Source organism: Diceros bicornis, chromosome 8, assembly GCF_020826845.1.
Source record: "Diceros bicornis minor isolate mBicDic1 chromosome 8, mDicBic1.mat.cur, whole genome shotgun sequence".
In the NCBI taxonomy this organism is placed as follows: domain Eukaryota; kingdom Metazoa; phylum Chordata; class Mammalia; order Perissodactyla; family Rhinocerotidae; genus Diceros; species Diceros bicornis.
The window spans coordinates 73,758,371-73,775,812 of NC_080747.1; the positions used below are offsets into that span (position 1 = coordinate 73,758,371).

Sequence of the window (17,442 nt, forward strand, 5' to 3'; positions counted from 1 at the left end):
CCTTCTACTGGCACAAGAAGGAAAAACTCAGACAATTTATAATCTGTCCAATGAGAATTTATAGAACACAGGAACCATACAGAAGGCTTAGAGTAAGAATAACTCTGCCTTAAAGATCAAAGAAATTCAAGGATAGCTGGGTCCAGGCTCTTGCCATGGCAAGAGGAGAGAAGATATAATGGAAATTAAGCATAGAATTGATCAAGTATAGCTCTGGTTTCTTTCTTTCTTTTTTTTTTTTTTTGGTGAAGAAGATAAGCCCTGAGCTAACATCTGTTGCCAATCCTCCTCTTTTTTGCTGAGGGAGATTGGCCCTGGGCTAACATCTGTGCCCATCTTACTCTATACGTGGGATGCTGCCACAGCATGGCTTGACAAGTGGTGCCTAGGTCCTTGCCGAGGATCTGGGCCTGTGAACCCCGGGCTGCCGCCGAAACAGAGTGGGAGAACTTAACCACTACGTGACAGTGCCGGCCCCTAGCTCTGTTTTCTTGATGTAATAATATCCCAACTTTTACCAATATATTACTTTACATTGTATAAAACAGTCTCATATGCGATGAGCCATGTAATCATGGGAAGAATACAGAGGGGATAACTGAAGGTTGGTGAAGTCAACGGACATGTCTAAGATCATGCAGCAGTATGTGACAGAGCAGGAATGGGAAAAAAGATCTCAGGTTCCAACCTGATACTATTTGCCTCTCTGCCTTCTTTCTACACTGTGCTGAATATGGTTTTAAAAGAAATAATTCACGATTCAGAGGGAAGGGGTCTGTGAAAATATGAGAAAAAGTCTGTGTTTTATTAGGGTCGAGTAGATGTACCGTATTCAGGAGAAAGAGTATTATCTGCCGGGATTTAGGAGCAGAAGCACTGATAAAGGTAAGGGAAAGACATCTGTTGGCTGCTTCAATGCAAATCTGTAGAATTCCTTTGCCTATATTCATAGGAATGTGTAGAGTGGATGATTTCCTTTACTGTTTTTTTAATTTAGCCAGTTCTACCTAGATTTGCGTACAGTAGGATAAGCAACAAACTGTAACCGCCAATTTCTTAACTTGGTTGGAGTGCATGTTAGCATCTTGTTAAGTTTAAATTCCAATCTGCCAAATACATACTTCAAAACTAAAATTTCTTTTCTAATTTTGAGGCAGACACATTTGTAACAACACATTTCTTCAATGTAGGAACTGCTTGTTCTAAGGTATTAAAGAACTCAAAGGGAATGTGGCTGTTTTCTAGTCATGACATATGAAATCTCCAAAATTTGAGAATTAACGTTGGATGTACTTGTTTCATTAAAATTACTTCTTTTAACTGTGAAAGCAAGTGTTCTCATTTTATGTGAATGCTAATGTGTATATGAATGAATTATATGCCTTTTTTTTTTCTTTTTTTTTTTTTTTGTGAGGAAGATCAGGCCTGAGCTAACATCTGCCAGTCCTCCTCTTTTTTGCCGAGGAAGACTGGCCCTGGGCTAACATCCGTGCCCATCTTCCTCCACTTTATATGGGACGCCGCCACAGCACGGCTTGACAAGCCGTGTGTTGGTGCACGCCTGGGATCTGAACCCAGGGCGGAGCTGCGGAGCACGCGCACTTAACCGCTCCGCCATGGGGCCGGCCCCTCCCTCTCTTTTTTTTTAATGAAGGACTGAGACAGGAATGTTAATTAAAGGTGTTTTGTGTTTGTCAAAGTGCCCATGGTGAATGTAAAATGTCTTATGCTAATCAGCACTGTTCCTACAACTCTAGTAATGGCTTACCTAGCACTGATTTGCATTTTTACCCAGTTAAGTACCACACACCTTCTTCAAGCCATTGATGTATTGTGGCAGGTTGTATACTGAATCCACTTCTGCTGGTATGCCTTTCAATGTATAATTTAGCTTTTGAGAACTGAACAGTAATGATACACCTAATGAAGGAGTTGAGTATAATAAGTTATGCATCACAATTACTGAGAATACTGCAGATGAATGTAAAGCGCTTTGTGAGCTATTTTTGTTCTGATTATAACACTCGTTTACAACATCTGGTCATTTCCTAGATTTATCACTAATGACAGTTTGCAAGCAGCCAGGATATCTCTAAATTTAAGCTGTTTATTTAAATTAGGGTATTATATTAGCCACTTTCCTGCTGCTTAAGAAAAGTAACCCTCTCAGAAAGATTACTTTTGTATTTTGGTGACATCTATGTGTGACAATCAGGTGTCAACAGAATGACCATACTTCTTTAATTTAATTCCTATAAGATGGGGGAGGATCTTATTGGCTCTTCATTTTTCTATCTTAAGTGGGCTTTGTCATGGTGGAAAAAAACAATTGTTGGAAGGCTATTCAACAATTTATTATTAGGTTTTTGTTGTTATCTTTTTGTAAATCCATATTCCTGATATTGAACCATTTTTATCAATATTATTTTGCCTTCACAGTAAATATACAAATACATATGTTGTTAGAAACAGTACTTAACATTTTTCCCTCTTTAATAAAATTAGAATAAATCTTCTAAGGTCTAAATTTAACTAAGTTTAGATGATTTTAAGCGACTGTGTATGAAGACAGAGTTAAGTATAGAAATACTACTGACTCGGTTTTAGAAAACCTGGATTTTAGTCCTGATTCTAACAGTGAGGTCTTCTTAGTGTCCCACCGTATCCTTTCCCTCCATTTCATGTTCTAGACATATTAAATTTTTGGTAAATTTCAATTCAATTCAAGTTGATGTCCTTCCCTGTAGATCATCTCTGCTCTACAGACGAATATAAATACAAGATTTGTTGTATTTGGTAAAGGAAAGATTATGCGCTTGATTTAGGAAAGATCAGTACACTTCTAGTGAGGGGCAGATATTCTTGATTTTAAGATTATTAAATACTTTTTCTTTTGCTTTAAAAAATCAATGTGTAAATTGCATACACTAAAATGCACAGCTCTTAAGGTTTTCGTTCAATGATTTTGACAATTGTGTGTACTCAGTACCCACAAGCCAAAGCAAAATGTGACTATTTTCATCATCCCCAAAAGACCTCTCATATCCTCTTCCAGTAAACCCTCCCACCCCAGAGGAAACTACTTTCTGATTTCTACCACAATAAATTAGTATTTCCTGTTATTGGACTTCATATAAATAGGCTGTAACATAGGTATTCTTTTCTGCCTCAAATATCTCACTCAACATATTGATTTTGAGATTCATCCATGTTACTGCATATGTCAGTATTTTGTTCCTTTTTATTGCAGAGTAGTATTCCATTGTATGAACATTCCACTCTTCATTTATATTTTCTTCTCTTGATGGACATTTGGATTATTTTCAGTTTGGAGCTACTATTATGAATAAACTTGTTATGAATATTCTTGTACAAGTCTTTTTGTGGACATGTTTTTATTTCTCCTGGGTAAACACCTCAGTGTAAAATTCCTTTATCAAGGGTGAGATGTACATTCCACTTTGTAATCACCACACAGTTCTCCAAAGTGGTGGTACCATGACACTTCCATTGGAAATACGAGGTTTCTGATTGCTTTCCTCCCTTCTAACATTTGATGTTGTGAGTCTTTTTAATTTTAGTTCTTCCAATGGCTGTGAAATGGTATCTAATTATAGTTTTAATCACTTTGCTTTGCTCTGATAACTAAAAATGCTGGGTACCTTTTCATGTGTATGTTGGTCATTTATATCTTCTTTTGTTATGTGTCTGTTCAAGGCTTTTGCCAATTTACTAATTGGATTATCTTTTTATTATTGATTTATAGGAATTCATTTTATATTCTGGATGGGTAATTTATTCAAATATCTAAATTCTTATCATTATTCTCCAATGTGGGGCTTGCTATTCATTTTCTTAATTGTGTCCTTTGATGAGCTGAAGTTTCTAACTTTGACGAGGTTCAATGTATCATTTTTTTTATGGTACATGCTTTCTCTGTCTTATAAAAGAAATCTGTCTCTATGCCAAGATCATGAAGATATTCTCTTATATTTGCTTAGTCAAGGTTATGGTTTAGTTTTTATATTCAGTGTATGATCCATCTTAAATTAATTTTGGGTTTGGAGTACATTAGAGGTGAATGATCTTTTTTAAAATTTACGTATTTATTTGCTCTAATATCTTTTGTTAATAAGATTTTTTTATCATTGAACTGACTTGTCACTTTTGTCCAAAATCAATGTAGATTGATATCTGGAGTCACTATTGTCTTCCAGTGTTCTATTTTTAGGCAAAACTCTCTTAGCCTTACATTATTAGGAACATCAATATTACACAGTTCTGATTACTATAGATGAAGTCTTGAAGTAGTGTGAGCCATTCTTTTTAGTTTTTTATGAAGATTGCTTGACTGTTTTAGATGGACTGAATTGTGAACTTGACTAAATTCACTAATTAGTAGGGTGTTATTTTTTTAGTTTTTTGAGGATTACATAGAGATTCTATGTACGTGGGTATGTCATCTCTACATAACAACATTTTACTTTTTCCTTTACTGTCACTCTGCTTCTCATTTCTTCTGTTTGCCTTGTTGCACTGGCTGGGACTTCCAATACAACAGTGAGCAGAAGGTGTAAGAGCAAACATATTTGCTTGTTCTTTATATTAGGGGAAAAGCATTCAATGTTTTGTCATTAATAAAGATGTTATCTGTATATATTTTTTGATGGCTTTCTATTCCTAGTATGCAGACAGATTTTAATATGAACTCATGTTTAACTGTCAAATGCTTTTACTGTGTCTATTTAGACATATACACATACATTTTTTTTTCTTTAGCTAATATGGGGAATTACATTACTTGATTTCTGAATGTAAACCAACCTTGAATTCCTGGAATAATTCCCATGTGCTCATGATATATTAGCCTTTTATATAGTGCTATTGTTTAGTTACAGTATTTTTGTTTTCATGTCTGTGAAGGATACTAGTCTGTGGTTTTGTTTTTCTTGAAGTATTTAGTTTTGTAATATGTGGTATTAGTGTTTTTCTGCCCTCATAAATTGAGTTGGGATGTATTATCTCCTCTTCTATTTTTGAAAAGAGTTCACGAAGACTGGTGCTATTTCTTCCTTAAATGTTTGATAGAATTTACTAGCTAAGTCATCTTGGCCTGGAGTTTTCTTTGTTGGAAAGTTTTTATTGTGAATGGGGCTTTTTAGATTTTTTATGTCTCTTTCTATCAATTTTAGTAAGTTTTTAAATAAAAGAATATATCCCTTTCACTTAAATTGTCAAATATATCAGCATGTGGGTCTTCTGGAGACAATTTTTTTCAGGTTTTGCCTATTGAAGATGTCTTTATTTCCCCTTTACTTTGGAGGATATTTTTACTAGGGATAGAATTCTAACTTAACAGAATATTTTTTCCTTTGAGTACACCAAAGATGTCATTCCATTGTCTTCTCTCATTCATTGTAGTTAATGAAAAATCAGCCATAATTGTTGTACCCTTTATGTAATATGGCTTTGAAAAAAATTTTTTTTTAATTGAGTGCTTTCAGTATTTTCTTTTTATCTTTGTGTTTAAGGATTTTACCTACAACATGCCCAGGCATAATTTCCTTCTTGGGGTTTTCTGAAGTTCAGTGTTCGGGTTGTTGTGTTTTGTCAATTTTGGTAAATTCTTATCTATTATCTTTTAAAATTTATCTTTTGTCCTATTCTCTTTCTTTTCTCCTTTCTTTTTCTCCTTTATTTACTCCAATTATGTGTACATTAAACCATACAAAAGTGCCTCACAGACCTCATCATTGCTCCTTTTGTCTACACATTTATCTTTTTTGTGTTTTAGTTTGGATAATTTCTTTTTGACCTGTCTTCAAATTGATTGATAGCTTTCTTTGATATTTCTAGTGTGCTATTACGCTTATCAAATAAATTCTTTATTTCTGATATATTTTTATTTCCATCATTTCCATTTAATTTTTTTTTAATAATTTTCATCTCTGTTGAAATTCCCTTCATGTTCAGACATGTTGCCCACATTCTCTACCACATTCTATCATAGTTATTTTAAATTGTCTGTCTGCTACTTCTAATATCTGAGCCTTTTCTGGATCTTTTTCTATCTATGTTTTCCTTCTTGACTATAGGTTTCATTTTTTAATTTCTTCATTTGTCTCATAACTTTTGCTTATATGAGAGTCTTTATGTGTAAAAGAATTGTAGTAAATAATATTTACCTCAGAGAAAGGCATACTCCTTCTCCTGTCAGGCCTCTAGTGTGGGGGCTGAGTCACACCAATTTGTAATTGAACTAGGTCTAATCTAAACTAAAGTTGTTGCAGCTTTAACTAGTTTCACCTCACCACAGTGAGTCTAAATACTTCGATATCATGATCAGGATTTTCCTTTCAACTAAGCTTGGGATCTGTCCACTGGCAAAGCTCTGGAGAGTTCATTATTCTTTACAATACAGAAAAAAGTTCTCTGATCTTTGTGGGTATAAGGCCTAAAATTAAGATGCAATGTTATGTGCTGCCTTGACATGTGAAACCTGGAGGGCCTCAGATGGCCTAACCACAAGTTCTCTTCCTCACTCTGCTCCAGTGGATAAGGTCCCCTAGCCAAACAATCTTCCTTATCAAGGGGACCAGGCACAGTTCCTGCTTATCCATGAGTAGTGGGTTTCAGTTCCCTGCCAGCCTGTAGAATTATTCAAACAAGCCAATCGCGTTCTCCCGGGGGAGCCACAGGGCAGCCCACACTCTTGATATTACAAAGCCTGCCTCCTACAGCCCCTGGTTGTTCACTCTGTTCCTGAGTACAACCCCTGTGTGGCCCTGTGTGCTGTGTGAGTCCTCCTCTTCAGGGCTGTGAGTATATATATAAACTACTGGCAATCTCATCCATTCAGTGTCAGGCGTCATGTGTTCAGCCATCCCCATAACCCTGGGGTAGGAATTCCTCCCTCACCAGTGGGGTGAAGAGGAGGTGATTGAAACATTGTGGGACATCTCCTACTTTACAGTAAAAAATCATTGTTTAAAAATCTCTAGTAAGTTCTCTTTTTTCCCAGACCCACCCTTGGACTTCTAAACTGTGTAAAATATCTCTCCAACCATTTGCCTTATCTTCAACCTTTGGAGGAACGTTGAAGTGTACTCAGGGAAGGCCTGGCATGCCTCAAATCTATTTTCTTTTTTGGGTCTTTTGCCCTTTATCCGGCCTTTGAAGAGCTGTGACAGTGACTCAGTGAAGCCTTCTTGAAGATGAAATTTCTAGCTCCCCTGTTGGCCTTCTCTGACACTACCTCAAGGAGTGATGGGAGCTGAGACACCTTGTTACAACCTTGTGAGGGAGGAAGTCTAAGCTCTCCATCTAGCCTTTGCTGGCAGGGGTAGGGGTAGGACCACAGATTTTTTGTGTGGTGTTTGGTGGGAGTAGAGCAGTTATTGTCTAAAAAGTTTTCTGTCTTTCTACACTTACCATTTTCTGGTCCTTTGGCTTTTCTTGGGGCTTTTATTGTTTGTACCATTGATGTTTTTATTTTGCCAAATTCTCCAGTACCCAAAGAGGGAGATACGAGGCAAAAATAAAATCCAGAGAACTCAATGCTGTGTTGTTCCTTGGGTCCCCTAGACAGTCTGTCTTCTTTCCTCCACCTTTCAGAGTCTTCTTATGTTTGTTTTAAATACAGAGTCCAGGATTTTTAGATGTACATAGCAAGAGGCATAAGGAAAAATACATCTATTCCGTATTTCCAGGAGTGTAAGTCACTAGTGATAGTCACTCGATGGCCAGACATAGATTTCCATTAAGGAAATTAAAAACTGTTATTTCTAAAATGTTCAAAAGAAGTTAGCCTTACAGACTTTTTTTAATTAACTCTTTCTTTTCAAGTGTACTGTTCTACTTAAATGGGAAATATAAAATAAACAAGGGCATAGTTCTGCAACCTATCAATATGGACATTTCCTTATGAAGGATATTTGATCATCTTTTATCAATGTGTTCATTATGTTCTTAATCATAAAGTTAAAATTTAATGTTAGGACAAAATATAGGTTTTTTTTTTTCTGGCAAACTAATATGCTTCTCTCATTTAATATTAGGAATTATGTAACTCGTTATACTTCCATATTCTCTTTCCTACCAGCCCACTCAGACCTAAATTTTGTTCTTAATTTCAATTCATTTGCATATCTTAAATTTTTCTGGCATTACTACTGCTTAATTATGCCTTATTACACAGCTGTTATTCTTTGCTTTATGATTCTCACGTGCCTGTGATGGTTTCAAAATAAACTATCTCAAATTAATTTTGAAAACAGATGAGGTAGAACAATAGGCTCTTTAAATTTTATTTAGAAAGGACTTACAAGAGACAATCTGATTGAAAGGGTATTCTAGGAGACTTTTGAAGCTGTATTCATAGAGTGAGTACATTGGATTTACTTAGATTGCTTTTTTTTTCTTTTGTGTGGCTATGAGTTGGGGAAACAGACCCCCCTTCCTAACCCTCTGACAGGTGCTAGTACTGTATATAGATGTACATTCATAGTTTCAGCCATTCATTAATTTATTCAACAAATGTTTATTGAATGCCTACCAAACACTGTTCTAGATGCTGGGGGTGTAGCAGTCTTCTGGTCTGCTAGAGTTTCCATTTTAGCAAATGAAAGGAGTATGTTATCCGTGCTGTCAAGGATAAGGTGGTTATCTCTTACCATGTTGCACAGGAATTGAAAAAGGCACCCAACCAAAGAGAAAAAAAATAGTAAAGAGTAGACTAAAAGCAAACTTATAAAAACAAATTTTCCCCTCTAATTCCATAAATTCAAACTAATAGAAATCATTAGATTATTAGCAGTATCTTAATATATATTTTAGCTGTGAGATAAAAGCAAAAAATAAAGAAGTTAAAAACAATTGAGAAAATGAATTTAAGACAGTTTGAAGATTATTTTCTCTGAATATCTGTGAACTTAGGTAGTTTACTATTTCTTTTGGGGGGTATTATTAGGTGGTAGAAAGACTCTGAATTGAACATAAACATCTGTTCTATCAATTGCCTGTGTGTTACTCTAGGACGTTATTTAACTTCTTTAAGCTTAATTTTCTATCAGTAAAATAAGAGTAGAATACTTACCTAGCATGACTGGAAGAATTAAATAATATGCCAAATTTAACTTACCCAGCACATTGTTTGGCTCATCACAATCACATGTAAATTGTTTCTCTTCTTCCCCCAGCCCTTTTACTGTATGCTCATGACTCCCTTTATCCACACATAAATTTAACAGGTTTTTGTTGCTTTTCAACCAACATAACATTGAAAAAGGCTCAGAACTTTGTTTTCTGCAATTATCTTTTGACAGTGCCAATTTATAGAAGAGGACTATAATGAAATCTATTTTAAATGTTTAAACTATTTTAAGAAAATAAGAATTTCTCATGTGAAAAGGAAAGAAAGAAGCTGCTAAAAAATTCTATTAATCTAGTGGAAGTTATTCCATACTCCTAACATTATACAAAGAATAATAACTCTTGCAGCCATAAAAATGGCTTTAAATAATACATTAGCACAATCTACAATGAACTCTTCAATCTAAGATTCTCTTTTAACACACATTTGTATTTTGTTTCAACTTAAACATTTTTGTTTTTTCTTGTGGTTAGAAAATTAATTCATATGTATTATAAGGGAAAAAAGAAAAATAAAATAAACCCATTGTCTCATCAGCTAGAGAGAACCCAATTTGCAATAGATATTCAATCCCAAGTTTATGATACGATAAAAAACAACATAAAAATCTCTTGATAGCCCATAATATAACAAATTTCATAGTTTCTTTATTATAAAATTACTCAAGGTGAATGAATGGCAATAGGGTAAAACATAACTTAATATAAACAATGGGCATTGGGGATATGGCAGAATGATGCGGTCCAGTATACAAAACTCTGATGGTATAGTTTAATCCAGGGATAGTATTTAGAGTAGTTAGAAGAATGGATTGAGTATTCTTCAGGCAGTAATCCCAGGAATATTATTTTTCTTAATTGTTATTTGATGAGAATTAATGAGTCTCAGAAAGCAGAATTTGAGGTTAGGCCTCTGACAGTTTCTGCAGTACAGATATTTTATGTCTCCAATTAAGGGATGATCCATACACCTAAAACCATCAAATGAGCTGGGAGTCTCTGGGGAGTTACAGCCCAAGATGGCTTAGTGGGTTGATAATGAGATATAGAACCTTTAGCCTTTTGATCACAAGGTCACTTGTAAGCTAGGAGGGGGGTAACCAAAAGTCATTATTGGCGAATCCCTTACAAGAGGTGAAATGAATTGCTTATCTCAGTTCAGTTTTTTTTTTTTTTTTTTTTTTTTTGTGAGGAGATCAGCCCTGAGCTAACATCCGCCAATCCTCCTCTTTTTTTTTTTTTTTTTGCTGAGGAAGACGGCCCTGGGCTAACATCTGTGCCCATCTTCCTCCACTTTATATGGGACGCCGCCACAGCATGGCTTACCAAGCAGTGCGTCGGTGCGCGCCCGGGATCCGAACCAGCGAACCCCGGGCCGCCGCAGCGGAGCGCGCGCACTTAACCGCTTGCGCCACCGGGCCGGCCCCTCAGTTCAGTTTTCATTACCATTTGAGAGCTATTTGTTATCAGTTATAGATCCAATGAGTGACCCTTTACCACTAAAGTTCACTTTTTCTCAATAGGATCAAGACGTTTCTTTCAAACCGTAGAAGCAAAAAAAATCCATGAGTGCCATTATTCTGGTTGTTTCTTAAAATTTCAAGACAGTCTATTCATCTACTTTTACTAAATCTAAGGAAATGGATTTAAAATTGTACGCTAAATAGAAAAATTTTACTTGGATTTTTCTGAATTACTGTTCTGCTCTAAGCCAAAGCTAGTTGCTCATGTCTTTCCCAGATAAAGAAGTTGTGATGTCTTTTTCTTAATGTTGAAAGCCATGTTTGTGTTGTGAAAATTATGCAGTTTCATTGCTTTTGTTAGTAACTAGTTGCTGCCTGAATTGTGTGTGCTGACCTTTCTGCTCTTTTCCTAATGCAAGGTTTACGGGATTGTTCTGAGGTGTACCCGAGAGACAAATGCTTTGTTCTCCATATCAAAGTCAATTGGGGTTGCAGCTGAGTAATGTGTGCCCTAGTTTAAATAACCTCGTATTATATACTTTCTAATATGTCAACAATATGCTCATGGAAATTAATGGCAAAGATTAAGGGGAGAAAAACTATTAAGACCAAGTAGTTAGTAGTTCAGAGAAAAATTAGGCCTTTTTTAAAATCCTGGTTTCCTGTATCCAGGATTAGGGACAAGAGTATATATCTACAATATATATAACCAAACAGGCATGAAGTTTCCAATTTTCCAATTCTGAGAGAAAACATTGCATGACTGAATATTTAGCGAGAGCCTAATGCTTGGCACAGAAGTTGACAGAAAGATTAATTACACGTGGATCTAGCCTTCAAATAACATATTAGAGTCCATAAACGAATTGAGAACCAAGAATATTCTTGCTTTCCTTTATCATCTCAGAACCTAAGAGAGTACGTTGCTGAAGCCAACTGAGGGTTTGGGTAATTACTAAATGAATGAAGGAATGAATGAATGAATTGTTATGCCTTGTTATTTATATGTCCAAAGAGTCTGCTATAGAATTTTTTACAGATGAGAGGGCTTAATTGAAGTCTAAGAGTCAGAGATTTGCCAGAATAGTGAAATCCTAAATCCCATGATGTTTCTCTACTAGGAAAACGACCATAGAAAAGGGATCTACTTGGTTCTTTAATATGTGCAACTAGTATACTTTTGTACTACAGTAAAAGTACAAAAGCATTATATATAATCCCATTTTAATTTATATTCATGTGATTCTACTTTTTCTTCATACATTCGTTAGTGGTAAAATACTGATTACCCCCAACTACTAGAAGATCAGGATTAGAAAACAGAGGAAGTAAAATTCTGATTAGTCATTCCATTAATTAGTTCTGATAAAAGCTCGGAGAACAAAGTTTAAAGTGAGTTCCTTGTATACATGTATAATTTGATTATTTATGCTTTTCTTTTTTTTATTACATGTGATCATTGAGAGTAACTTCAAGTAATGCTACTGCTGAAGTGTATTTATAAAAATAGGGTTACATATATATATATATATGTATTTTTTCATAATTCAGCCTGTGATGTGTGAAAGGGCAGAGTCATTGTAAATGAGTTTTTGTTTATGTGTGTGCATGCGTATGAGTACTTGAACAGAATGTGGCTCTTTGGATGGGGCACTGTGGCAAGGAAGCGTCATAAAACTTTTTCTCAACTTCCTTGTGTAGTAGAACAAAATGTTAAGCTCCTTGATTCAGCTCATCCAAACAAAATTTCATACTCCCCACTGGACACGTAAAGTTTCTCTTCAAAATCAGCAACACGTGAAACATGAATGTACTAGGAAAGGAAAGTTACTTCATGTTTTTCTCATGGGTTTTCCTGGTAATAATTGTCTGTGCTTTCCCATTTACCCGTAGCTTCGTCAGAGACCCTTCACCGCTTCCATAGATCCATCCTACCAAAGGTCACAGATCACACAAAACCTTCAGAAACAGGAAATCAAACTTCCTGAGTCCACTACAAAACACAGAAACCTGTTTCCTCTACATATCTCAAATTGGCAAAGCTCTGTCTTAGCAGAATCAGTGTGGAAGCAGCTGTCGAAAAGGCTACAAGGACTTTATCCCCCAATTTCACATGAGCTTTCTTGCTTCAAACTACTGAGATGAAGGGAGCAAGGCTATTTGTTCTACTGTCTAGCTTATGGAGTGGGGGTTTTGGGCTTAGCAACACTAAGCGTACTTGGACTACACCTGAGGATGAAAACCCCCAGAGTAATATGACCGCTGCTTTGGTTTCCCTAAGTAAAATACGAAGTCTCCAAATGCGGCCCACCACTCAGATCGTGTCAGCCGAGCTAGCCACGACTCCTGGGACAAGAACCTCTGAAGAGAGTCTTCTAAAATCAACACTGCTTCCCTCGGAGACAAGTGCATCTCCTGAGGGTGTGAGAAACCAAACTCACACATCCACAGAGAAGACAGGAGAAGGGGTGCTGAAGTTACAAACTCCTGCCCTCCAGACCAAATCTAGCATCAAGTTGAGTCCTGGAGCAGAATCAGTGGTCCTTTCAGACTCTACGCTGGAATTTCTTCAGAGCTTTACCAGAAAATTGAATCAACAAGCAATTCCTCTCAAGTCACTTGGAGGCCTGGGAAATCGATCCCCACGGGAAACATACCTCAGCAGAGGGGACAGCAGTGGAAGCCAAAGAAACAACTCTCAAAAATCAAGTTTTGAAACAACTAGAGGAAAGTAAGAAACGTTCTTTTCTCTTTTTTCTAACTATAAGGTCTATAAGATTGCAAGCTAACAGTTAAATCTATCTCATTCCCAGAAAATGATTTCACGTTCAGGATGGAATTGAATCGTATTTTAGTTAGCTAAGATAATTGTTACCTTATCCAATGGGGAAAAGGTGGACAAACAAAATGAGGCAAGTTTGTTTTAATTGCAGTGGTCAAAGTCACCTATAGGAATACTTGTACTGGGGATAGTCACTAACAATGTAACACCACAGTGACTGAGAGTTTAGTTGAGTTAACAACTCAAGGGGATGTTGGTTGTACTCAGAACTACACCCACAACGTGAAAGAAAAAATGTCAATGCAGTTGGGATGTGAACAGATTTAAAAATGGAAACAGCCTGGTGCTGTGGAAAGTATCCAGTTATCAAGACCAAACCAAGCAGAGGTGGCTTGGAATTCTGGCTCCAGTACCGTCTGGACCTGTGACTTTGAGCAAGTCCATTGATCTCCCTGAACCTCAGTTGCTTCATATTTAAAATACAGATATGGTACAGGGAGTACAGATAAAAATCCAACTTTGCAAGGTTATCATGTGATATTCAGATTAATAATGCACGCTTCTCACACAGTAGGTGCTCAACAAATTTTGACCGGTATTGTTATATTGCGTTATGCCATCATCATGAATATGATGAAGAGACAATTTTTCAAGTTGATTTTGATTTAAAGTTAGAGCAAATTCAATTTGAAGTGTTGAAGTAAAATAATAAAACAAAGCTTGAAAGAGTATTGTTAAAGAAGACTTTCAAAAGGACCAAAAAAAAAAAACCCAAACCAAACCAACCAACAAACAAAACTCCTGTGAAAAATGCAGGTCGCTGTTTTATTCATTTAATGTTCAGAGTTATCTGTATGTTGTAGTTTGAAATACTGCAAGTTTAGTGTTATGAAACTAAACCTTTTCAAATACCTTTTATCTATAATAAAATAATTTCAAGACACCAAATAATGCCTTGGGAGCTTAGTTGAGTTAAACACCTTACTAACAACATAACATAATTCAAGTTAATGACAGTAGGTTACACCTGCTATGTGAAAGGCATCGAGTTAAAGCTGTTGTTGATACAAAGATGAGGAGACACAAGCCAAGGAGAACACAAACCGATAGATTTGTATTTATGTATTCTTTATTAGTCAAATCCATTTCTTCACTGTTTCAAAGGTTATAGAATTTTTAAAAATATATAAGTAAATCTGATTTTAATTAAAAACTTATTAACTTGGTAGAATTTGGAACAATCTCAATTTCCTATAAAACACATGCTACAGATTACAAAATATTCAACTTGAGCTGGGTAGATTTTGTCTATAACAGACATTTTAACAGATATATATTAATCTTTCTCATGTTTAGGGACAACAAAGTGTGGTCTATTAAATAATAATAACAAATGCTATTTATTGAGAGCCTTTTCTAAGTCACTTGCATGATCATTTATATTAATCATATTTTGTTAGACTCTAATTTAATTTTTAAATCAATTATGTATAACTCTTAGGCACTCATAAGAAATGATTGTGAACTTTTTAGAGATGCTGTCATCGAGAGATTTTTCAATAGAATAGGAAATATAATCAAAAGAAGAAGGGGATAATTCTAATTAAAATATCAATTAAATTTTATATGGCATATAGAAAGTGGCATATAATTGTTTCAAAATTAGAACTAGTAATTGTTAATTTGATGAATACTAGTTTTTAAATAAATGCTAGCTGTTTTATCCAAGGACCTCACTTGCAAATCTTGCAAACCTTTACTTATTTGAGGATTGTTTATACTTTGCTTATTAAGTGCCTAAGACAGTGCTTGTCTCTGGAGATACACAGAATTTTTTTAAATAAGAATAATTCCTGCCTCCAGGGAATGTCTTATAAAAAGTAATTACTGGGGCTGGCCCCGTGGCTTAGCGATTAAGTGTGCGCTCTGCTACTGGCGGCCCGAGTTCGGATCCCGGGCGCACACCAACGCACCGCTTCTTCGGCCATGCTGGGGCCATGTCCCACATACAGCAACTAGAAGGATGTGCAACTATGACATACAACTATCTACTGAGGCTTTGGGGGGAAAAAAAAGGAGAAGGATTGGCAATAGATGTTAGCACACAGCTGGTCTTCCTCAGCAAAAAGAGGAGGATTGGCAGATGTTAGCTCAAGGCTGATCTTCCTCACAAAAAAAAAAAAAAAAGCTGGAACAATCTGAACAACCAAAAAAAAAAAAAGTAATCACCAACATATCTATCAGATTTTCTAAAATTCAATACGTGTTAGGAGGAAACAAGATATTAAAGGTGTAACCTGCTGAACAGAACTTCATCTCATAAATTTTCCAATGAAAATAAATTATTTCTAGAGAAAAGTACCAACCGTACTTAGCAATTCTACAGCCTAAGGTCCTCGAGATCCTGAGGTTTTCTTTGGGTAATCCTTTCTATAAAGTCCAAGACTCCTTACTCATTAGGCCATGCAATTGGTAATGATATTAGAGAAAACTTAGGTCTGTCTCTTATGGCCACACTGCTGATGCAAAGAAGACTTGATAAGGTCAAAACAGGTCTTTCATATTTTCACTTGATTAGCAAATAATAATAATAATAGCAAACACTGGGGCCGGCCCGGTGGCGCAAGCGGTTAAGTGCGCGCGCTCCGCTGCGGCGGCCCGGGGTTCGCTGGTTCGGATCCCGGGCGCGCACCGACGCACTGCTTGGTAAGCCATGCTGTGGCGGCGTCCCATATAAAGTGGAGGAAGATAGGCACGGATGTTAGCCCAGGGCCGTCTTCCTCAGCAAAAAAGGAGGAGGATTGGCGGATGTTAGCTCAGGGCTGATCTCCTCACAAAAAAAAAAAAAAAAAAAAATAATAGCAAACACTTTGTGACATTTTTTCCTAGTACTGTACTGCTCTGTGTGAATATGTATTATATATATACTTTTTCAATCGTTTAATTATTACCATAACTCCATGAAGAAGATTCTGTTCTTGTTTCTTTACAGAGAGGTTTAACTTAATTAAGATCACTTAGCCTGTTGATCTCAGGGCAAATATTCAAACCTAGGCTGGCTGGCTGTAGAGACATAGCTCCCAACCCATACAATATACTCCTTCAGCAGGTAGAGTCTGTTATCCCAAGTGGGAAAATAAGAGTGACCAGTTTACTTCCTCGCTTATGAGCCTTCAGAGGCTGTTCTTTGCCCCCCAGATTCCTTACCCAGTTGGTCATACAAGGCCAGCCTTGATCTGGCTCCTGCTTACCTCCCCAGCCTCATTTCTGTGACTTCCTGAACATTAAAATTTGTAGTTCTCTAGTCCACAATATGCTGTTAAACCTGTCTGTTCCCTGTTTGTCCTCTGGCTGGCATGGTCTTCTTTTCCCATCACCTACTTCCTGTACACCCAACACCTCCTCCTGGAGGGCCCTTCTAAGTGTTCATACAGCTCTCTTTAGTTCATCTATCACTGCACTTATAATAGTGTATTTAATTATAGTGAACTTGTGATCTCCTAGTGTATAGGGACATATTTTCAGTTCTAGCAAAGTCTCCGGGTTATAGTAGGTACACAAATAAAATATTTAACAAACTGAATTAAAATTTATGGATCTATATGTGAACATAAAGACGAATCGTTCTCAAAGATATATTCTTATTTGTCTATGATAAAACCTGGTTGAGATTTTACTTTATTTTAAGGTTTTTTATTTCCTACTGGTCTTGGAATTTTATAGTGATTCTAAGTAAAAGGAATACTTATACCTATAGGATTTTTCTAGTATATTTTTGTTTCATCTTGTACTTTCTCTCATCTTAGTACCGCAGGAACTCCTGGCTATGCCATACCTGTGGTTTCCTGTCTGTCAGAGTGGGTGTTGGTCAGTGACAAAGCACTTTGATGAAATAGGCAGGATAAAAAGAAGGAATTAGGATGAACCTATTTATGCATTGAACAAGTATTTACTGAGCACCTAATCTGTCCCCAACGCTGTGCTTGTGCTGAGGGTAAAACAGTGAACAAAAACTACCCCCTGTCCTGCCCTCATGGAGTCTATAGT

At 36.3% G+C, this 17,442-nt stretch overlaps 1 protein-coding gene across 1 annotated transcript in view; it reads left to right on the forward strand.

Annotated features, from left to right (window-relative positions):
* The first annotated feature begins 12,514 nt into the window (after window positions 1-12,514).
* The window catches only part of MMRN1 (multimerin 1), a 59,704-nt gene continuing 54,776 nt past the window's right edge, over window positions 12,515-17,442 (forward strand). The window contains exon 1 of the mRNA XM_058547508.1: window positions 12,515-13,344. Coding sequence (XP_058403491.1) covers window positions 12,755-13,344 — 590 coding nt within the window. The 5' untranslated portion in view covers window positions 12,515-12,754. The remainder of the gene's footprint in view (window positions 13,345-17,442) is intronic.